The sequence below is a fragment of the Mytilus edulis genome, chromosome 1, assembly GCF_963676685.1.
Source record: "Mytilus edulis chromosome 1, xbMytEdul2.2, whole genome shotgun sequence".
Classification (NCBI taxonomy): Eukaryota; Metazoa; Mollusca; class Bivalvia; order Mytilida; family Mytilidae; genus Mytilus; species Mytilus edulis.
This window is the reverse complement of record NC_092344.1, coordinates 51,688,966-51,713,907: the sequence shown is the minus strand read 5'-3', so window position 1 is coordinate 51,713,907 and position 24,942 is coordinate 51,688,966. Positions and strand designations below refer to the sequence as shown.

The window sequence follows — 24,942 nt, the reverse complement described above, 5'->3', positions numbered from 1 at the left end:
AACAAAAAACACAAAAAAAGCATATAGACAAAGCACGTTCGCAAAAATGAAGGACAAGAATACAAAAATTTACCATAGCATATTAAATAGGCTTTGCCGGGATGTTTGCAATTATAGGCCGTATAGTTCTGGCAACATTTAATGTTTTTATGCGATTTATACTAGAAAACATTATATTTGTAGTCTTTTTAAGTTTACAATTTAGCATTATCTGCCTTGTGGTTATGCCGGTCGTACGGTGTGTGCTTGTGTTGTCCAGTTAGTATATATCTTTGTTCGTCATGGTCAATTAAGTTTGAAGTAAAAGTCCTTTTCCAATGTCAATAATTTTTCGTCCACAAAAATGTTTTAAAAATTGTTGATGACAGCGGTTTTTTTTATATCTATTTCCCAAAAATGTGTTATCTAGTACCAAGATAATACAGCATGATCCGGAAAGCAATTCAAAATATTCAATTGGCCTTAATTGCAATCATCGTGTGTCATACAACATCAATGGATTAACATGTATTGGACTTAGTACTATGACCCTTTGTATATAAATATGAAACTGCGCAAACAACTTCAGAGTTAGTAAAAGTTTATCAGCGCAACTGTCCATATTGTTGGACTTGGACAATAATCATGGAATTACGCTTAGCCGTGATTAGTGTCTTAGTGGTCAGTGCTTTATCAGGTAAGACTAATTTTTTTACATTTACCATATTATAAGAAGCTAAATATCAGTCAAGACAACAAGAAATGCTCGCATTGCTACAATAAGCTAATAACAGAATAACAGAGTGTGGGATACATTTCAAGCAGACAGAAAACAAACGACATAAGAAGGGCATATAGATTTTATGTAAATGTTGGTTTTATTTTTATTTTAATTTAATTAATTTGTATGATCACTGAAAATTTACCTCTTTAGTATACATGTATAAACGAATATGGCAGTTTAATTTAAAACAAAGGCATGTTTTTGTTTTCAAATGTCATTTGAAATGTTGTGAACATATAAGCATATGTCAAATTGTTTATGTTGTCAACAGAGACGAGTCAACCTGCGTTGAATTTGATATACGCAGTCACGTTTACAAGTGTTTTATATTTCATACCATCTTTTAAATTGAATTTATTGAATATGTCAGTTCTATTTATATATCTGTTTACATTGACTTTGTTCGTACATAAAAGGTTTTCACTAAGCTGTATCGGGTTTAAACTTTTGAAGCTGCTCATAAAACAACCGAATTAGTCGCGTTTTCAAAAATTCTTAAAAGTGTCCTTTATCAAAATTTTGTGAGTCCGTATGGTTTTGTCACAGTCAGTCGAGAGAACAAAATATGAAAATACCCAGAATGAAATAATAAGCATAAATAGACGAAGCACAAATAGTACTATAAAAGAACAATAAACAAACGAAAAGACAAACAAGTTCACAAAATACTACAAAAAATATTGAACCAGGACGAATGCACCAAAAATCCGGGAAAACAAACATGAATTGTTGAACCACTTCAACTGCATCTTTAGAAATCATGTATTGTATGAGTATCTTTATTTGTTTCCTCTGGTGTTGCACCTTTGGCTTGTTTAAACTTATATAAAATTTCTAGAAGCAATCGTTGATGTAGGTGAAACGGCAATGTACTTTGAACTATAATACATGTTTTTCTTTGTAATAATTATGCTTAATTAACACACTGTGGACTTTGTACCATACATGTACTTTACTTTACGTCGTGTTCTAACTTAACCTAGAATATAAACTTGAGATGTTTATATCGGAAATGAAAAGTACCATCAAGTACATAATTAGGTATCATGATTCAATTTAATGTCAATAACATCTTGTTTCAGGACCTGTTAAGAATCTCAATTCAAACACACAATGTGCCACTCAGTGTACAAGTAAGTATATATCAGTATAATGCTTATAAAATCTCCTGGTACCAAATCTTCAAGATATCCCTTGACTGTATTGCAAGCAACTACCCCTTTTGAAGAGGTGTAGTTTTGGGTTCTGCCTTTTGACTATACTGCAAACAAACACTACTTTTGAAGAGGTGCGGTTTTGGGTTCTGCCCAAACACACACTCCTTTAAAAGAGGTGCGGTTTTGGATTCTGCCCTTTGACCGTATTGCAAACAAACACTCCGTTTGAAGAGGTGCGGTTTTGGGTTCTGCCCTTTAATTGTATTGCAAACAAACACTCCGTTTGAATATGTGCTGTTTTGGGTTCTGCCCTTTGACTGTATTGCAAACACACACTCCTTTTGAAAAGATGCGGTTTTGGGTTCTGCCCTTTGACTGTATTGCAAACACACACTCCTTTTAAAGAGGTGCGGTTTTGGGTTCTGCTCTCAGTTGACTACATATTTCAAGCAACCACCCCCTTTGAAGAGGTGCGGTTTTGTGTTCTGTTATATAACTGTATTGGTAACAACCATTCCTTTTGAAGAGAAGCGGTTTTGGGGTTCTGTTCTTCATCTGTATTGCAAGCAACCACTCCCTTTGAATATTGAGTCCATTCCTTCTGGAGAAATGCGGTTTTGAGTTCTGCCGGCCTTTGACTGTATTGCAAGTAACGACTCCTTTTGAAAAGGAGCGGCTTTGAGTTCTGCACTTTGAATGGCAAATAATGTTATTTCCCCAATATTCAGATAGTAACTAGGTTCATCCGTCAGCTTGTGAAAGATAGAAAAGAAGAAAAAGGACTTGGGAGATATCGCTCTTTCAAAAACTGATAATAGTTCGGATGAAGATGTCCTAAAATATATATTATATGCAATAACATTATATAATAAAACAATATGCAACAGAAATATAGTTAAATTGCACCAATTGATGTTCAACTTGAAATTATCAAGTGCACCTATTTACATTGGTAAACTTATGAGTGCTTTGGGTTTTTTTTAAAGAGATAAATTACGCAAGCCAAAATTGGGACTTTGATTTATGAAATATGATTAATATCACACAACAAGCTGATAGTTGGTATAAAGTCCTTTCTTTGGTGTTTATCCTTCGGCTAAAGAACTAACAATGTTTATCCAGTATAACCGAGATTTTATAGTTATCTCAGATTTTGATATCGGCTTCAGATTTTCGGCTTATGAATCCTTTGTGTTTTATGATTTTTAATGTAATGAGGCACATACAAATCTTTTAATTTTATTTTATCCTTAAAGTATCATATAGTGACAATATAATACGTCTTGTTATACTTCTATGGTTTGATTAAAAAAAAACCCAGCAACGTGGCATTTTCCGTGGGGATCGTTGTGTCCCTGCTGAAACTAGAATATATAGCGCTCCGATGACACAAATTAGTCCTTTTGTTTTATGTCCCAAAATTAGAATAAAACCCTTATAAAACCGTACACAGAGGACTGAAATGTTCAACAGTTTACATGATCACCCAACCTGCTCAAAACTGGACGACGTTCACAACGTATCTGTCCCCTTTCCTCTTGTCTCCATCGATGATCCTCTAAATGCCTAAATGTTGAAAGATTAAAAGAACGAAATGAAAATCGGCACATACAACAACTTCATGCATGTAAATAGTACATATATAGGCCATTGCTTTGGAACTAGTGTCAAGCTATCCAGCAATTCTCATCCTGAAATTCTCTTTATGAAAAGCTATCCTGCAATTCGTCATCCTTCAATTGCGTTTGGAAAACTACTTGAGCGACAATTTTGTTTTTCTTTAAAATCATAGTTATTGACATTATTTGTTCGAAAACAAGATTTATATAGAAAATCAAAGATTTTTATATCCCATTAACAAAATTCTAACTATAGTTTGTAGATTTCTAACTCATATTTACGATTTTGTAATTAACATTTACAATAAAAAAAATCATGACGATGATTCAAATAAAGTATTATCTATTAAGTCCAAAAAGTGATTCGTATTAACGCATGTTTAACCCACATTTGCGATTTTCAAAACTCATATCAACGACTAAAAATATAGAATTTTGATGTAAAATAAATTTGTTCATGGTATATCGACAATACAACTTCATAACTCACATTTCCAACCCATTGCCTTGGCTGTTCTGAATAGACTTTGCTCTAATAAATAGCTATTGGATAGTAAGTACTACAACGAGAGGGCAAAGAATTTCTGGGTAGGCATTCCTAAAGGTCGAAAATTTCGTCCGAAACATGGAAATAAAGCCAAATTCGATAAAATACGCATTTGGGGCACCCATTTTCCGACCCATTGTCTCGGTAGTTCTTTATGGCTAGGGTTTATAGACGCTGCCTTAATAAATAGCTATGAGATAGTACTACAACGTGAGGGTAAAGAATTTCTGGGGTAAGCATTCTTAAAGGCCGAAAATTTCGTCCGTAACACGGAAAAATGGTCAAATTTGATAAATACGCATTGGGGTCACTCACTTGTTCAAACCCATTGCCTCGGCTGTTCTTTATGGCTAGGGTTTATAGACGCTGCCTTAATAAATAGCTATGAGATAGTACTACAACGTGAGGGTAAAGAATTTCTGGGGTAAGCATTCCTAAAGGTCGAAAATTTCGTCCGAAACATAGAAATAAAGCCAAATTCGATAAAATACGCATTGGGGGCACCCACTTTCCGACCCATTGTCTCGGTAGTTCTTTATGGCTAGGGTTTATAGACGCTGCCTTAATGAATAGCTATTAGATAGAACTATAACGTGAGGGTAAAGAATTTCTGGGGTAAGCATTCTTTAAGGCCGAAAATTTCGTCCGAAACATGGAAATAAAGCCAAATTCGATAAAATACGCATTGAGGGGACCCACTTTTCGACCCATTGTCTCGGTAGTTCTTTATGGCTAGGGTTTAAAGACGCTGCCTTAATGAATAGCTATTAGATAGTACTACAACGTGAGGGTAAAGAATTTCTGGGGTAAGCATTCTTAAAGGCCGAAAATTTCGTCCGTAACACGGAAAAATGGTCAAATTTGATAAATACGCATTTGGGTCACCCACTTGTTCAAACCCATTGCCTCGGCTGTTCTTTATGGCTAGGGTTTATAGACGCTGCCTTCATCAATAGCTATTAGATAGTACTACAACGTGAGTGTAAAGAATTTCTGGGGTAAGCATTCTTAAAGGCCGAAAATTTCGTCCGTAACACGGAAAAATGGTCAAATTTGATAAATACGCATTGCGGCACCCACTTTCCGACCCATTGTCTCGGTAGTTCTGTATGGCTAGGGTTTATAGACGCTGCCTTAATGAATAGCTATTAGATAGTATTACAACGTGAGGGTAAGGAATTTCTGGGGTAAGCATTCTTAAAGACCGAAAATATCGTCTGAAACATGGAAATAAAGCCAAATTCGATAAAATACGCATTGAGGGCACCCACTTTCCGACCCATTGTCTCGGTAGTTCTTTATGGCTAGGGTTTATAGACGCTGCCTTAATAAATAGCTATGAGATAGTACTACAACGTGAGGGTAAAGAATTTCTGGGGTAAGCATTCTTAAAGGCCGAAAATTTCGTCCGTAACACGGAAAAATGGTCAAATTTGATAAACACGCATTGGGGTCACCCACTTGTTCAAACCCATTGCCTCGGCTGTTCTTTATGGCTAGGGTTTATAGACGCTGCCTTAATAAATAGCTATGAGATAGTACTACAACGTGAGGGTAAAGAATTTCTGGGGTAAGCATTCCTAAAGATCGAAAATTTCGTCCGAAACATAGAAATAAAGCCAAATTCGATAAAATACGCATTGGGGGCACCCACTTTCCGACCCATTGTCTCGGTAGTTCTGTATGGCTAGGGTTTATAGACGCTGCCTTAATAAATAGCTATGAGATAGTACTACAACGTGAGGGTAAAGAATTTCTGGGGTAAGCATTCCTAAAGATCGAAAATTTCGTCCGAAACATAGAAATAAAGCCAAATTCGATAAAATACGCATTGGGGGCACCCACTTTCCGACCCATTGTCTCGGTAGTTCTGTATGCCTAGGGTTTATAGACGCTGCCTTAATAAATAGCTATGAGATAGTACTACAACGTGAGGGTAAAGAATTTCTGGGGTAAGCATTCCTAAAGGTCGAAAATTTCGTCCGAAACATGGAAATAAAGCCAAATTCGATAAAATACGCATTGAGGGGACCCACTTTCCGACCCATTGTCTCGGTAGTTCTTTATGGCTAGGGTTTATAGACGCTGCCTTAATGAATAGCTATTAGATAGTACTACAACGTGAGGGTAAAGAATTTCTGGGGTAAGCATTCTTAAAGGCCGAAAATTTCGTCCGTAACACGGAAAAATGGTCAAATTTGATAAATACGCATTGGGGTCACCCACTTGTTCAAACCCATTGCCTCGGCTGTTGTGTATGGCTAGGAATTATAGACTCTGTTTTAATAAATAGCTATTGGATAGTACTACAACGAGAGGGCAAAGAATTTCTGGGGTAAGCAATCCTAAAGGTCGAAAATTTCGTCCGAAACATGGAAATAAAGCCAAATTCGATAAAATACGCATTGGGGTCTCCCACTTGTTCAAACCTATTGCCTCGGCTGTTCTTTATGGCTAGGGTTTATAGACGCTACCTTAATAAATAGCTATGAGATAGAACTACAACGTGAGGGTAAAGAATTTCTGGGGTAAGCATTCCTAAAGGTCGAAAATTTCGTCCGAAACATAGAAATAAAGTCAAATTCGATAAAATACGCATTGGGGGCACCCACTTTCCGACTCATTGTCTCGGTAGTTCTGTATGGCTAGGGTTTATAGACAATGCCTTAATGAATAGCTATTAGATAGTACTACAACGTGAGGGTAAAGAATTTCTGGGGTAAGCATTCCTAAAGGTCGAAAATTTCGTCCGAAACATGGAAATAAAGCCAAATTCGATAAAATACGTATTGAGGGCACCCACTTTCCGATCCATTGTCTCGGTAGTTCTGTATGGCTAGGGTTTATAGACGCTGCCTTAATGAATAGCTATTAGATAGTACTATAACGTGAGGGTAAAGAATTTCTGGGGTAAGCATTCTTTAAGGCCGAAAATTTCGTCCGAAACATGGAAATAAAGCCAAATTCGATAAAATACGCATTGAGGGGACCCACTTTTCGACCCATTGTCTCGGTAGTTCTTTATGGCTAGGGTTTATAGACGCTGCCTTAATAAATAGCTATTAGATAGTACTACAACGTGAGGGTAAAGAATTTCTGGGGTAAGCATTCTTAAAGGCCGAAAATTTCGTCCGTAACACGGAAAAATGGTCAAATTTGATAAATACGCATTTGGGTCACCCACTTGTTGAAACCCATTGCTTCGGCTGTTCTTTATGGCTAGGGTTTATAGACGCTGCCTTCATCAATAGCTATTAGATAGTACTACAACGTGAGTGTAAAGAATTTCTGGGGTAAGCATTCTTAAAGGCCGAAAATTTCGTCCGTAACACGGAAAAATGGTCAAATTTGATAAATACGCATTGCGGCACCCACTTTCCGACCCATTGTCTCGGTAGTTCTGTATGGCTAGGGTTTATAGACGCTGCCTTAATGAATAGCTATTAGATAGTATTACAACGTGAGGGTAAGGAATTTCTGGGGTAAGCATTCTTAAAGGCCGAAAATATCGTCCGAAACATGGAAATAAAGCCAAATTCGATAAAATACGCATTGGGGCACCCATTTTCCGACCCATTGTCTCGGTAGTTCTTTATGGCTAGGGTTTATAGACGCTGCCTTAATAAATAGCTATGAGATAGTACTACAACGTGAGGGTAAAAAATTTCTGGGGTAAGCATTCTTAAAGGCCGAAAATTCCGTCCGTAACACGGAAAAATGGTCAAATTTGATAAACACGCATTGGGGTCACCCACTTGTTCAAACCCATTGCCTCGGCTGTTCTTTATGGCTAGGGTTTATAGACGCTGCCTTAATAAATAGCTATGAGATAGTACTACAACTTGAGGGTAAAGAATTTCTGGGGTTAGCATTCCTAAAGATTGAAAATGTCGTCCGAAACATAGAAATAAAGCCAAATTCGATAAAATACGCATTGGGGGCACCCATTTTCCGACCCATTGTCTCGGTAGTTCTTTATGGCTAGGGTTTATAGACGCTGCCTTAATAAATAGCTATGAGATAGTACTACAACGTGAGGGTAAAAAATTTCTGGGGTAAGCATTCTTAAAGGCCGAAAATTTCGTCCGTAACACGGAAAAATGGTCAAATTTGATAAACACGCATTGGGGTCACCCACTTGTTCAAACCCATTGCCTCGGCTGTTCTTTATGGCTAGGGTTTATAGACGCTACCTTAATAAATAGCTATGAGATAGTACTACAACGTGAGGGTAAAGAATTTCTGGGGTAAGCATTCCTAAAGATCGAAAATTTCGTCCGAAACATAGAAATAAAGCCAAATTCGATAAAATACGCATTGGGGGCACCCACTTTCTGACCCATTGTCTCGGTAGTTCTGTATGGCTAGGGTTTATAGACGCTGCCTTAATGAATAGCTATTAGATAGTACTACAACGTGAGGGTAAAGAATTTCTGGGGTAAGCATTCTTAAAGGCCGAAAATTTCGTCCGTAACACGCAAAAATGGTCAAATTTGATAAATACGCATTGGGGTCACCCACTTGTTCAAACCCATTGCCTCGGCTGTTGTGTATGGCTAGGAATTATAGACTCTGTTTTAATAAATAGCTATTGGATAGTACTACAACGAGAGGGCAAAGAATTTCTGGGGTAAGCAATCCTAAAGGTCGAAAATTTCGTCCGAAACATGGAAATAAAGCCAAATTCGATAAAATACGCATTGGGGTCTCCCACTTGTTCAAACCTATTGCCTCGGCTGTTCTTTATGGCTAGGGTTTATAGACGCTACCTTAATAAATAGCTATGAGATAGTACTACAACGTGAGGGTAAAGAATTTCTGGGGTAAGCATTCCTAAAGGTCGAAAATTTCGTCCGAAACATAGAAATAAAGTCAAATTCGATAAAATACGCATTGGGGGCACCCACTTTCCAACCCATTGTCTCGGTAGTTCTGTATGGCTAGGGTTTATAGACGATGCCTTAATGAATAGCTATTAGATAGTACTACAACGTGAGGGTAAAGAATTTCTGGGGTAAGCATTCCTAAAGGTCGAAAATTTCGTCCGAAACATGGAAATAAAGCCAAATTCGATAAAATACGTATTGAGGGCACCCACTTTCCGATCCATTGTCTCGGTAGTTCTGTATGGCTAGGGTTTATAGACGCTGCCTTAATGAATAGCTATTAGATAGTACTATAACGTGAGGGTAAAGAATTTCTGGGGTAAGCATTCTTTAAGGCCGAAAATTTCGTCCGAAACATGGAAATAAAGCCAAATTCGATAAAATACGCATTGAGGGGACCCACTTTTCGACCCATTGTCTCGGTTGTTTTTGATGGCTAGGGATTATAGACGCTGCCGTAATTAATAGCTATTGGATAGTACTACAACGTGAGGATAAAGAATTTCTGAGGTAAGCATTCTGAAAGGCCCAAAATTTCGTCTGTAACACGGCAAAAAAGTCATATTTGCTGAAATACACATTGGGCACTTTCCAACCTACTGCCTCGGCAGTTCTGTATGGCTAGGGATTATAGACTCTGCAGCAGCTTTTACTTAAACATTCTTATCTTGTCAACGTCATCTTTAATTGTTCTCCGAATTGGAATTTCTGTTTTTATACAATCAGCATTGATATCAATCTTTGATTGTTCGTGTAAACGATGTAGAAGTTCAAGTGAAGGTATGGAGTATGGTTGCAGCACGTTTATGTTTCCATTTTGCAGTATGCTTAAGGGCTGCTTCAGTTTTTTTATTTCTCAGTCTTGGCAATACGGGATGCAACATTTTTTAACTGATTTAAGTGTGGCAAAGGATTGAAAGAACTGTTTCACAAAGCAAAAAAAAAATGAAACAATCTTTCATGGGCCCAAAATTTTGCTTTAAGAAATTCGTGCGACTTTAAAATGTCAATATGTTCAATAATCACAGATAAGTCAGATTTTGATTTTTTGTAAAGAGAAAGAAGTATGGTAAGCATGAAAAGTAGTTGTAAGAGAATCAAACAAGATTTGGTAAAAAAAAATCAACAAAATGAGTGTTGCGTTTTTAAACTCGTTCAGTTTATATAGATTATACCGTTGCTTTTCCTGTTTGAATGATTTTACTAGTAATTTTGGGGCCCTTTATAGCTTGTTGTTCGGTGTGAGCGAAAGTTTCGACCTTTCAGAATGCTTACCCCAGAGATTCTTTACCCTTCCGCTGTAGTACTATTCAATAGCTATTTTTTTGGAACAGAGTCTATAATCGCTAGCCATACAGAACTGCCGAGGCAGTAGGTTGGAAAGTGCCCAATGCGTATTTCAGCAAATATGACTTTTTTGCCGTGTTACGGACGAAATTTTGGGCCTTTCAGAATGCTTACCCCAGAAATTCTTGATCCTCACGTTGTAGTCCTATCCAATAGCTATTAATTACGGCAGCGTCTATAATCCCTAGCCATAAAGAACAACCGAGACAATGGGTCGGAAAGTGGGTGCCCCAATGCGTATTATATCGAATTTGGTTGGATTTCCATGTTTCGGACGCAATTTCCGTCCATAAGTAATGCTTACCCCAGAAATTCTTTGCCCCTTCGTTGTAGTCGCACCCAATAGCTATTCATTAGAGCAGATTCTATAATCCCTAGCCATACAGAACTGTCGGGGCAACGAGTTTGAACAAGTGGGTGACCCCAGCGCATATTTCAGCAAATATGACTTTTTTTCCGTGTTACGGACGAAATTTTAGGCCCCTCAGAATGCTTACCCCAGAAATTCTTTAGCCTCACGCTGTAGTCCTATCCAATAGCTATTCATCAGGGCAGCGTCTATAATGCCTAGCCATAAGGAACTACTGAGACAGTGGGTCGGAAAGTGGGTGCCCCAAATGCGTATTATATCAAATTTGGTTGGATTTCCATGTTTCGGACGCAATTTCCGTCCATTAGTAATGCTTACCCCAGAAATTCTTTGCCCCTTCGTTGTAGTCGCACCCAATAGCTATTCATTAGAGCAGGTTCTATAATCTCTAGCCATACAGAACTGCCGGGGCAACGAGTTTGAACAAGTGGGTGACCCCCAGTGCATATTTCAGCAAATATGACTTTTTTTCCGTGTTACGGACGGAATTTTCGGCCCTCAGAATGCTTACCCCAGAAATTCTTTAGCCTCACGTTGTAGTCCTATCCAATAGCTATTCCTCAGGGCAGCGTCTATAATGCCTAGCCATAAGGAACTACTGAGACAGTGGGTCGGAAAGTGGGTGCCCCCAATGCGTATTATATCAAATTTGGTTGGATTTCCATGTTTCGGACGCAATTTCCGTCCATTAGTAATGCTTACCCCAGAAATTCTTTGCCCCTTCGTTGTAGTCGCACCCAATAGCTATTCATTAGAGCAGGTTCTATAATCCCTAGCCATACAGAACTGCCGGGGCAACGAGTTTGAACAAGTGGGTGACCCCCAGTGCATATTTCAGCAAATATGACTTTTTTTCCGTGTTACGGACGAAATTTTCGGCCCCTCAAAATGCTTACCCCAGAAATTCTTCAGCCTCACGTTGTAGTCCTATCCAATAGCTATTAATTACGACAGCGTCTATAATCCCTAGCCATAAAGAACAACCGAGACAATGGGTCGGAAAGTGGGTGTCCCCAACGCGTATTTTTTCGAATTTGGCTTTATTTCTATATTTCGAGCGAAAGTTTCGGCCTTTCAGAATGCTTACCCCAGAGATTCTTTACCCTTCTGCTGTAGTACTATTCAATAGCTATTTTTTGGAACAGAGTCTATAATCCCTAGCCATACAGAACTGCCGAGGCAGTAGGTTGGAAAGTGCCCAATGCGTATTTCAGCAAATATGACTTTTTTGCCGTGTTACGGACGAAATTTTGGGCCTTTCAGAATGCTTACCCCAGAAATTCTTTGCCCCTTCGTTGTAGTCGCACCCAATAGCTATTCATTAGAGCAGGTTCTATAATCCCTAGCCATACAGAACTGCCGGGGCAACGAGTTTGAACAAGTGGGTGACCCCCAGTGCATATTTCAGCAAATATGACTTTTTTTCAGTGTTACGGACGAAATTTTAGGCCCCTCAGAATGCTTACCCCAGAAATTCTTTAGCCTCACGTTGTAGTCCTATCCAATAGCTATTCCTCAGGGCAGCGTCTATAATGCCTAGCCATAAGGAACTACTGAGACAGTGGGTCGGAAAGTGGGTGCCCCCAATGCGTATTATATCGAATTTGGTTGGATTTCCATGTTTCGGACGCAATTTCCGTCCATTAGTAATGCTTACCCCAGAAATTCTTTGCCCCTTCGTTGTAGTCGCACCCAATAGCTATTCATTAGAGCAGGTTCTATAATCCCTAGCCGTACAGAACTGCCGGGGCAACGAGTTTGAACAAGTGGGTGACCCCCAGTGCATATTTCAGCAAATATGACTTTTTTTCCGTGTTACGGACGAAATTTTCGGCCCTCCAGAATGCTTACCCCAGAAATTCTTTAGCCTCACGTTGTAGTCCTATCCAATAGCTATTCCTCAGGGCAGCGTCTATAATGCCTAGCCATAAGGAACTACTGAGACAGTGGGTCGGAAAGTGGGTGCCCCCAATGCGTATTATATCGAATTTGGTTGGATTTCCATGTTTCGGACGCAATTTCCGTCCATTAGTAATGCTTACCCCAGAAATTCTTTGCCCCTTCGTTGTAGTCGCACCCAATAGCTATTCATTAGAGCAGGTTCTATAATCCCTAGCCATACAGAACTGCCGGGGCAACGAGTTTGAACAGGTGGGTGACCCCAGTGCATATTTCAGCAAATATGACTTTTTTTCCGTGTTACGGACGAAATTTTCGGCCCCTCAGAATGCTTACCCCAGAAATTCTTTAGCCTCACGTTGTAGTCCTATCCAATAGCTATTCCTCAGGGCAGCGTCTATAATGCCTAGCCATAAGGAACTACTGAGACAGTGGGTCGGAAAGTGGGTGCCCCAAATGCGTATTATATCAAATTTGGTTGGATTTCCTTGTTTCGGACGCAATTTCCATCCATTAGTAATGCTTACCCCAGAAATTCTTTGCCCCTTCGTTGTAGTCGCACCCAATAGCTATTCATTAGAGCAGGTTCTATAATCCCTAGCCATACAGAACTGCCGGGGCAACGAGTTTGAACAAGTGGGTGACCCCCAGTGCATATTTCAGCAAATATGACTTTTTTTCCGTGTTACGGACGAAATTTTCGGCCCCTCAGAATGCTTACCCCAGAAATTCTTTAGCCTCACGTTGTAGTCCTATCCAATAGCTATTCCTCAGGGCAGCGTCTATAATGCCTAGCCATAAGGAACTACTGAGACAGTGGGTCGGAAAGTGGGTGCCCCCAATGCGTATTATATCGAATTTGGTTGGATTTCCATGTTTCGGACGCAATTTCCGTCCATTAGTAATGCTTACCCCAGAAATTCTTTGCCCCTTCGTTGTAGTCGCACCCAATAGCTATTCATTAGAGCAGGTTCTATAATCCCTAGCCATACAGAACTGCCGGGGCAACGAGTTTGAACAGGTGGGTGACCCCCAGTGCATATTTCAGCAAATATGACTTTTTTTCCGTGTTACGGACGAAATTTTCGGCCCCTCAGAATGCTTACCCCAGAAATTCTTTAGCCTCACGTTGTAGTCCTATCCAATAGCTATTCCTCAGGGCAGCGTCTATAATGCCTAGCCATAAGGAACTACTGAGACAGTGAGTCGGAAAGTGGGTGCCCCAAATGCGTATTATATCAAATTTGGTTGGATTTCCTTGTTTCGGACGCAATTTCCATCCATTAGTAATGCTTACCCCAGAAATTATTTGCCCCTTCGTTGTAGTCGCACCCAATAGCTATTCATTAGAGCAGGTTCTATAATCCCTAGCCATACAGAACTGCCGGGGCAACGAGTTTGAACAGGTGGGTGACCCCAGTGCATATTTCAGCAAATATGACTTTTTTTCCGTGTTACGCACGAAATTTTCGGCCCCTCAGAATGCTTACCCCAGAAATTCTTTAGCCTCACGTTGTAGTCCTATCCAATAGCTATTCCTCAGGGCAGCGTCTATAATGCCTAGCCATAAGGAACTACTGAGACAGTGAGTCGGAAAGTGGGTGCCCCAAATGCGTATTATATCAAATTTGGTTGGATTTCCTTGTTTCGGACGCAATTTCCATCCATTAGTAATGCTTACCTCAGAAATTATTTGCCCCTTCGTTGTAGTCGCACCCAATAGCTATTCATTAGAGCAGGTTCTATAATCCCTAGCCATACAGAACTGTCGGGGCAACGAGTTTGAACAAGTGGGTGACCCCAGTGCATATTTCAGCAAATATGACTTTTTTTCCGTGTTACGGACGAAATTTTCGGCCCCTCAGAATGCTTACCCCAGAAATTCTTTAGCCTCACGTTGTAGTCCTATCCAATAGCTATTCCTCAGGGCAGCGTCTATAATGCCTAGCCATAAGGAACTACTGAGACAGTGGGTCGGAAAGTGGGTGCCCCCAATGCGTATTATATCAAATTTGGTTGGATTTCCATGTTTCGGACGCAATTTCCGTCCATTAGTAATGCTTACCCCAGAAATTCTTTGCCCCTTCGTTGTAGTCGCACCCAATAGCTATTCATTAGAGCAGGTTCTATAATCCCTAGCCATACAGAACTGCCGAGGCAACGAGTTTGAACAAGTGGGTGACCCCAGTGCATATTTCAGCAAATATGACTTTTTTTCCGTGTTACGCACGAAATTTTCGGCCCCTCAGAATGCTTACCCCAGAAATTCTTTCGCCTCACGTTGTAGTCCTATCCAATAGCTATTCCTCAGGGCAGCGTCTATAATGCCTAGCCATAAGAAACTACTGAGACAGTGGGTCGGAAATGTGAGATATGAAGTTATACCATTAAAAAAATTATTTTATATTAAATTTCTATATTTGTAGTACTTAATTTGAGTTTTAATCATGAGGTTTTTTTTGAAATCGCAAATGTTGGTTTAACATGCATTACTACGAATCACATCCTAAATTAACACATAATACTTTGTTTGAATGGTCGTCATATTTTTTTTTATTGTAAATGCTAATTATAAAACCGTTAATATGAGTTAGAAATCTACAAACTGTAGTAAAAATTTGGTAATTGGATATAAAAATCTTTGATTTTCAATATAAAATCACGTTTTCGAACAAAAAAGTTAAAAACTATGATTTTAAAGAAAAATAAAATTGTCGCCCAAGTTGTTTTCCAAACGCAATTGCAGGATGACGAATTGCAGGATAGCTTTACTTAAAGAGAATTGCAGGATGAGAATTGCTGGATAGCTTGACACTAGTTGCTTTGGATTATCCAACGCTGTTTCAGCACAAACATCCTGTAACCGGAGAGCACGAATTTCATTACAAAATTGCTTGTCTCCACCGGGACTCGAACCCGGTACCTCTGTGTTACAAGGCAGCGCTAACCGACTGAGCTAAAGAAGTACTTTCTTAGCTCAACCGCTTACGGCTGGCTGACTAAGTATCTACTAAGTTTTTCTAAGGGAAGCAATCCCGTCACACTTCCCCCACCTCAAGAGTCATTATACTCTATAATGATGATATTTTCATCTTTTTTATATTTATATTTTTAACCTGGCCAGGTAATTCTTCTAACCATGGGTTATTATTGTTGGGCGCCAATGTAACCGGAGAGCATGAATTTCATTACAAAATTGCTTGTCTCCACCGGGACTCGAACCCGGTACCTCTGTGTTACAAGGCAGCGCGCAAACCGACTGAGCTAAAGAAGTACTTTCTTAGCTCAACCGCTTACGGCTGACTAAGTATCTACTAAGTTTTTCTAAGGGAAGCAATCCCGTCACAATCCTAACGAGAGAAATTTATGTATTACTGAAAAATTATTACACCAGGGTTTTCGATATTACAAACTCATGACTAGTCAAAACATTTACTAAATTTTATCATCGGTATAAGGACATCATTCGTAAATATAGCTCAACATACAGACTTCTTATACGTTCAGGTATTTCACATCCATTTTTTTATGGAAATATTCTTTATAAAGCACAAAGGTGTCAGTATTCACCTAAAAAACTAACAAAACCTTTGAATAGACTTATTATTAAAGAAGGGATATAGGTAACGATACTGTTGTCAGGTCATTAAAGATTGCATATTTTGGTGTTAATATTAATTCACTTATAGGGTCTACTTAACAGTTCATTGTGAAGACTGTATGTGACACCTTTAATAAAAGATTAATTACCAATACCTACATGTATACTGATGTATTGTTTATTTAAAAAAAAACACAATACTGGTACAATACTTGAATACAATACTGGTACAAAATTTGTATACCAGTATTGTGCACAATACTAATTTGTATACCAGTATTGTGCACAATACTAATTTGTATACCAGTATTGTGTACAATACTAGTATACCAGTATTTTGATCACCAACTACAGGAGATCCAATTATTAGATGTATTTATCAAAATATTTATTTTTTAATGAATGAAAGTTGATGAATTTTTTAATATGAAATATTTCCCCCCATTCTTTTGTGTGTCAAAGTGACAGAAATGAGTGGGGTAGTGGCATATCCAGAAATCAACGCCACTTTGCTTATTTGAATATTATACTAAAGAAATTGGATACGGGTCACGGAAATTACATTAAAATGTTAGGGAATTTTGAAAAAATGTCTGTTTTAATTTTAATTTAAGTGATAGACGGGGTGCCGGGGCAGAAAATGAATATACACAACAATATACACCATTTAAACGAAACATAATGACTGTTGTTGCAAAAATACAGGTTCCTGAGCTATTTTAAAAATCGAAGCGAGAGGCTTTTAACATTGCAGTGTAAAATACAGGCTAAAATGGCTGAAACGTCAAAGGAGTAGGTTCAGTAAGACCCCTTTTTGGCCCCAAAATATAGCAGTTTTACAAAATTGTTAAAATGTAAACCTTTAGTTATTTATTGGACAGTAGAATGCTTCTGCTACATAAATATGGGCTGTTTTTGACAATACAATGCACATATATCCGGTACTAGCGCCATTAAGTCATGCTAAAGTACTGAAATCCTCATAATTCTATCAATTTAGTTAAATTTTAGACGGTTTTCGTGTAAAACGAAAGTGGCCGCATTCGTGTTCATCCTTAATATTGAAATGTAAGTTGTATTTTATGATAATACATAACATATATAAAGGTTGAGGATGAACACGGATGCGGCCACTTTCATTTTTACCAAAAACCATCTGAAAAGTGACATTTTCCGGCATATTAGGTAGATTTTTCATATTTGAGCTTGAATCGGATCGTTTTTAATGACTAAATCTGTTAAAATCTTTCACATAAACTAATTAATTCAAATAAAATAGACACTTAAGTGTTTAAAAAGTGGTCAAAATCTTTCGTCAGATGAACCTGAAATTTGAGGCCAAAATCGGTCCTTACCGGACCTACTCCTTTGCAAACTTTGTGTTGAAAATTGGCTTACAAGGTCATTACAAAAACAGGTTGCCGGGGTGAAATTTGAAACTTGAATTTCCAAAGAATAAGCAAGTCCAAACCTTGTATGTGTAGTCGTTGAACTCTAGGTTTTTTAAAATTAAAATGTCACTATTTCAAGAAGAATAAACTCACGAAAGCACGAAAAATTCACTAAATTCGCGTTCATTGTTTTGATTTTGACCGCTTGACAACTTTACGGAAATATCAAAGTGATTGTAAATAAGGACTCTGTGACGGGCAACTTATAATATCCGTGTTTTAAAGATTTTAATGATATCAAGCCTATCAAGCCAGTCCAGTTCAAAGTACTATCACGTGGTACAATTCTCATTTACATATTATGAATATTAATTAGCAAAACCACTACTAATTTCTGGCTATGGTCTCTGGCAAATAAATGCCTTACATCATCGGTCTATATTCAGTTACTCTGGAAAAATGCTCCCTGTTTCAAATACATTTTGTACCATGGATGTACCCTGGAAATCAAAATTATATAAAACTGAAATCAAGATGAAACACTATATCACTCAAAACTACTTAATTCTAAATGTATGAATGTGTTGTAATGAGCAAGAACAGATTAATAAACATAAATAATCTATATAACGACAGATCACAACAAAGGGGAGGCATGCCCTTACCACATTTAATAACGTAGAACATGTATGACAACAACAAAAGCTCTTTGGCTATTAAATACATGAAGAAAAGAGAAAACCTTGGCCATTGGATTTCAGTATTATGGATATTATTATTGTATATAAAATTTCATTTGACACAAGGCCAAGAATTTTTTATTGTATTGTAAAACTTTTGTACATGTATTAAAAAAAGAATACTATCTTTAACCATGAAAACTATATTTATTTTTATTGTCTTTATTTTCTGGTGATATCACACTAATCTATATATAGTCATATAAGGGTCTGGGATTGTTACATACTTACTTGTGTATATTTTTTACAGCAAATTTGATTGAGTGTGTAGGGAAAGGTAGAATCATTGGTTAGCTTGTTTGTTAGCTGAACCATGATTTCATTATTAGGTAAGGTATACTGCACTCCTTTCGAAGTAGTCTAGTCCTACAGACAGATAGATTGGTTGTCTGTCGGACTAGTCTACTCTTAAAGAAGGGTAGTTTACCTAACATAATAATGACTTCACAGGTCAGCTAACAAGCAAGCTAACCGAGGATTTTACCCTTCCCTTCACACTCAATGAAATTGGCTGTAAAGGAAATATTGTATCAGTACACAAAAGTAATATGATATCTATTGTTTTGTTTTTTTAGGTAAAAATAAATTTGGTTACCGTGCTGGTTCTATATATGAATACTCATATGAAGCAGAAACAAAAACTGGAATACAAGGATCTACCGAGGAACAGGGTGGTATTAAAATTACTGCTACAGCTGAAATAGAAATTTTATCAAAATGTGAATTTCTTCTGACAGTAAGTATAAAAAAGAAGATGTGGTATGATTGCCAATGAGACAACTGTCCACAAGAGACCAAAATGACACAGACATTAACAACTATAGGTCACTGTACGGCCTTCAACAATGAGCAAAGCCGATATTGCATAGTCAGCTACAAAAGGCCCTGATAAGACAATGTAAAACAATTTAAACGAGAAAAATAGCGGCCTTATTCATATAAAAAAAATGAAAGAAAAACAAATATGTACCGGTAACACATAAAGTGTTGACTTTGTCTTTGATGCAAGAAATTTTCTTACAATATATAATAAATTTGGACTTAAAAAAATCTAAATGATTTAGATTTAGTAGAAATGAGAAAAAGAGAATTTAAAGGCACATATTTATGATAAGATTCATAAGATCATATGTTTTTTGTATGTCATATGAAGTTCTATGCATGCTTTTTCAATGGAAATTGTGACGTCACAATGCTTTCTTACCAGTAGGAAAACCCATGAGACAAGGATATATCAATGTAAAATTTAAAATTCTGTGAAAAATATTTCTTAGATATTATATATGCCCATCAATGGAGGAATTGATAAGAGCCTGTCTTTGAAAAAATATGAAAATTCCTCATCCATTTCATTCTAAATGGTGTCATCTAGATCTATACCTAATTCTTATGCTTATTTCAATTTTCTTTTAACCTAAGTATAAAATGTACATCTTGTATATATATTTTTATGATGAACAATTTCTTTTTTTATATTGAAATTACAAATATATGAGGGATAAATCTGGAATAAAGCTATGTTTATTTAAGTATTTATCAGGTTCGAAGATTAAGGTCAAGGCCAGATATCAGCTGATCAGGATGAGGTTCATAAATAAATGTCAATCCAATGATCAGCCATGAAAAATATCTGTATAATTAAATGTTGAAGGCTGAACATGACCTGAATTTTTATTTTACATCCTTGTAGTTAAGTCTTTTGATAGATACATATAGTTGTTTTGTTGGTTATCATATCATACTTGCATATTTTAATAAAGAACAAATAACTGCATTCCAATAAGGCTTTAGTTGAGGTGAGATTCTATCAATTTCATTGTCTGATTGCATATTTCATCAACTTTAAACTTAGATAAAAAATGTTACTACAGGGTGTGTTTTTAAATATTTAAATATAAATTAATGCTTTTTCTAGCTGAAACCAGGACACCCTGGCACTGATCTGATATTTGTATTTTCTCATTTTGTTTTATAATATTTGTGTCTCTAACAAACTTTAACAATGCTCTTACCATATAAAGGAGCATTATTGTTAATCCTGTCTTCATTTCCATTTAAAATTTCCATAACTTGACTGTATTTCAAACAAAGACTGTATTTCAAACAAACATTTTCTTACATATTTCTGAACAGTAAAACAACATTCAAATTTTTCAGGTTAAAAATTCCAACATTCTTGGATCTGACCCTGACTACCCACGTCAATTCAAACAACATCCTCAAAGAACTGAATTCCAGAGAGAATTGGAAGGCAATTCCTTAAGATTTTCATTCCAAGATGGAGTTGTTGAGGAACTGTGTCCTGAGGATGGTGATTCTGATTGGAGTCTCAACTTCAAAAGAGGTATACTGTCCGCATTCCAGAACAGTATGGACTCTCTGGACATGGATACAGAAGTCACAGAGGTAATTTATAAAAGAGGACCTTTTTCTGTTGATTTGAAAAAAAAGCAATTAATTTTATAGAGGTTTTATTTTGCAAGCTGCTTTAACCTTTTCTATACTTGAACATATATAAATGTTTTTGAATTTTGTTTTATACAATAATTTTGTGTTTTCAAATGGAAGCATATTGTGCAACTGAAATCTATATTGTATTAATTTGGCTTTTTTAGCTCACCTGGCCCGAAGGGCCAAGTGAGCTTTTCCCAACACTTGGCGTCCGGGGTCGTCGTCGTCGTCCGTCGTCGTTAACTTTTACAAAAATCTTCTCCTGAAACTACTGGGCCAAATTAATCCAAACTTGGCCACAATCATCATTGCGGTATCTAGTTTAAAATATGTGTGGCGTGACCCGGCCAACCAACCAAGATGGCCGCCATGGCTAAAAATAGAACATAGGGGTAAAATGCAGTTTTTAGCATATATATAACTCAAAAACCAAAGCATTTAGAGCAAATCTGACATGGGGTAAAATTGTTTATCAGGATAAGATCTTTCTGCCCTCAAATTTTCAGATGAATCCGACAACCCGTTGTTGGGTTGCTGCCCCTGAATTGGTAATTTTAGGGAATTTTTGCTGTTTTTGGTTATAATCTTGAATATTATTATAGATAGAGATAAACTGTAACAGCAATAATGTTCAGCAAAGTTAGATTTACAAATAAGTCAACATGACCAAAATGGTCAGTTGACCCCTTTAGGAGTTATTGACCTTTATAGTCAATTTTTAACCATTTTTCGTAAATCTTAGAAATCTTTTACAAAAATCTTCTCCTCTGAAACTACTGTGCCAAATTAATCCAAACTTGGCCACAGTCATCTTTGGGGTATTTAGTTTAAAAAATGTGTGGCGTGACCCGGCAAACCAACCAAGATGGCCACCATGGCTAAAAATAGAACATAGAGGTAAAATGCAGTTTTTGGTTTATAACTCAAAAACCAAAGCATTTAGAGCAAATCTGACATGGGTTAAAAGTGTTAATCAGGTCAAGATCTATCTGTCCTGAAATTTTCATATGAATCGGAGAACCTGTTGTTGGGTTGCTGCCCCTGAATTGGTATTTTTAAGGAAATTTTGCTGTTTTTGGTTATTATCTTGAATATTATTATAGATAGAGATAAACTGTAAACAGCAAAAATGTTTAGCAAAGTTAGATTTACAAATAAGTCAACATGACCAAAATAGTCAATTGACCCCTTAAGGAGTTATTGCCCTTTATAGTTAATTTTTAGCATTTTTCATAAATTTTTGTAAATTTTTGGAAAATATTTTCCACTGTAATTACTGGGCCAAGTTTATTATAGATAAAGATAATTGTAGCAACAAGAATGTTCAGTAAAGTAAGATCTACAAACACATCACCATCACCAAAGCACAATTATGTCATGAATTTATCTGTGTCCTTTGTTTAATATGCACATAGACCAAGGTGAGCGACACAGGCTCTTGAGAGCCTCTAGTTTACTTCACTTTTGATACAAGTGTCGTTAGTATACGAAAGGACAACACCATTTTAAATCTAGTATCTATGACGAGTTTATACACAAACTTAATACTTCTAGCAGCCAACTTAAGATCAGTATCAGTATGAATTGCACATTGACTGTTAATATTAAATGGATAATTGCATTATCTTTTTTTTTCAGACTGATGTATCTGGAAAGTGCCCAACAACATACAGAATTAAACAAGAAGGTTGGCAAACAGTCAAGGTGAAGAAAACAAAAGATCTTGTTAGCTGCTCAAATAGACATGGTTTCCAGACGTCTGCACAGGCCACAATTTACAGTATTCCTTCAGTAAGTCAGAATCATTATAGGTTTACTGTATTTATTCAAATCTAGCTCTGGATTGCATATAGACTGTAAATATTAAAAGGCATATTTTTATAAGGATTAATTTATAAATTATTGTCTATATGCAATCAAGTAATAGATGAGTTTTCATTTAATAAGGGGACGATGTCGCCTATAACAGTAGAAAATTCAATAAAAAAAAAAATCCAAAATAAATCTGGAATTTCCAGAAATTTTCATTGTACTAATGAACTCAAAATTGTTAACTTTTTTTTGTCACTTTTTTTAATTCCCGCATTTGCGCAGAAATCTACTTCCTTCTTCCGGTCTCGTTTGTCAAGAGACTTTACGTGAAATATATATTTATCAGTCCAGTAAAATATAGCCTGGAGGAGCAAAATATCAATTTTATTTTTAACCAGATTTTTGTGACAAAAATGTCGGTTATTGATTTGGGGATGTACGGCGGGCGGTCGGGCAGTCAGGCGGGCGGGCGAGCGGCAATCAAATGTTGTCCGTGCATTAACTCATGAACCGTTCAACCAAAGCTTTTAAAATTTTAAGATGTTGTTACTGACAACTAAATGAAGGTCAAGTTCAATAATGGCGATTTTGACTTTTACCGTTCAGGAGTTATGGTTCTTGAAAGATTGAAAAATGAAGTTTCCAGTCATGTCCGTGCATTTACGCATGAACTGTTCTTCCAAAGCTTCCCAAATTTTAATATGTTGTTACTGATGACAAAATGGAGGTCAAGTTCAATAATGACGATTTTGACTTTTACCGTTCAGGAGTTATGGTTCTTGAAAAATTGAAAAATGGAGTTTCCAGTTGTGTCCGTGTATTTACGCATGAACTGTTCTATCAAAGCTTCCCAAATTTTAATATGTTGATACTGATGACAAAATGGAGGTCAAATTTGCTATTGACGATTTTCACTTTCACCATTCATCAGTAATGGTTCTTGTGATATTGCCAGGACACAAATAAATATTTATAAATCCGGTTTGCTGTCGTTGTGACAGCCTCTTGTTAATTATTCTTTGATATGAAAAAAACGTTATTCTTTGTTTACATTGAATATGACATCATAACTAAAATAACATCACAACTAAAATCCGTAACAACAGAACCAAAAACGGAAACGTTATGAAATTTCTGTTTCTTTTTTAACAGATTTTGAAGGTAAAATATGTTTGAATTAAAAAACATTAATCTATACAGACTTCGTCCCCTTTCTCAGATAATCCCTGGCTCAAATTATATGTTATGGTTAAATTGTTTCATACCTCCTTCATTGTTTTCTTTAATATAACAAGTAGTAATATTCAATTACCATTAGTTTAAGTCTCTTACTGATGCAGGTATCTCCCTTATCTTACAGATGCAGTTATCTCCCTTATCTTACAGATGCAGTTATCTCCCTTAACAATTGATTATTTTGACATTTACCTTGCGATTACAGTTAAACTTCATTTTCTTATATTTGACATTCACCTTTCACTTACAGCCTTATTTCACTTTATTGTAGAGTGTCCAGTCATTACCTTTACTAAAGAGCACCCAAGACTGTGACCAGGATATCAGTACTGAAGGTCGTATAGAAAGTACAGTCTGTCATGAAATACATTTCTTCCGTCCATTTTCTAAAGGAAATAATGGAGCCATGACTGAAGTTATTCAACAGCTTAAATTTGTTGTCAAGAAACGTGGAGGACAACTTATTACAGGTAATAAAACTTATCAGAATAGAGAAAATTATACACATCCGACCTCTGACGGGTATCATGACCTTGTCATTTCAAGACCCTTTACTAATTTCTTCATATAATACATTTCAAATTAAAATTTAAATGAAGGTAATTGCTTCTATAAAAAAAATATTATACTGTCCTATTATGTATGTTTTATGGAATTTTATTGAATTTTATGCATCTATTATACAAGTGAGAGGTTTAGCTAGCTATAACACCAGGTTTCATCCAAAACTTTGTACACCTGTACAAAGTCAGAAATATGACGGTTGTTTTCCTTTCATTTGAACTTTTGATTTTGCAATTTGTTGATGAATATTTGGTTTGAACCTTTCTTGGAGTTTGTTGTTATTGATATTTTACTTTTTCTAACTTAGAGACATAGAAAGAGCTATAAGAAGAGATTATGTTTATTTTTTAATTTAAAATACTTAACTCTGAACATTTGTGATAGGTATGCTTTTGAAATGTTTCCTCTACAACAATTCAGTCACAAATTCATAAATAGTTCATTATCCAATCAATTTCATTTTAAATCTGTGGAAATTGTACACAATGACATTAAACTGCAAGAGTAATAATTCAAAGTGATATCAAGTGAAATTGCTATCTTCCAGATTGCTTTAATT

The 24,942-nt window shown here is 36.6% G+C and overlaps 1 protein-coding gene across 1 annotated transcript in view; it reads left to right on the top strand.

Moving 5' to 3' along the window:
• The first annotated feature begins 291 nt into the window (after window positions 1-291).
• LOC139513714 (uncharacterized) overlaps window positions 292-24,942 on the top strand; it is a 65,123-nt gene continuing 40,472 nt past the window's right edge. The window contains exons 1-6 of the mRNA XM_071302465.1: window positions 292-676; window positions 1,846-1,896; window positions 18,896-19,056; window positions 20,478-20,726; window positions 22,410-22,562; window positions 24,091-24,289. Of these exons, the coding sequence (XP_071158566.1) occupies window positions 625-676; window positions 1,846-1,896; window positions 18,896-19,056; window positions 20,478-20,726; window positions 22,410-22,562; window positions 24,091-24,289 (865 nt within the window). The 5' untranslated portion in view covers window positions 292-624. The remainder of the gene's footprint in view (window positions 677-1,845; window positions 1,897-18,895; window positions 19,057-20,477; window positions 20,727-22,409; window positions 22,563-24,090; window positions 24,290-24,942) is intronic.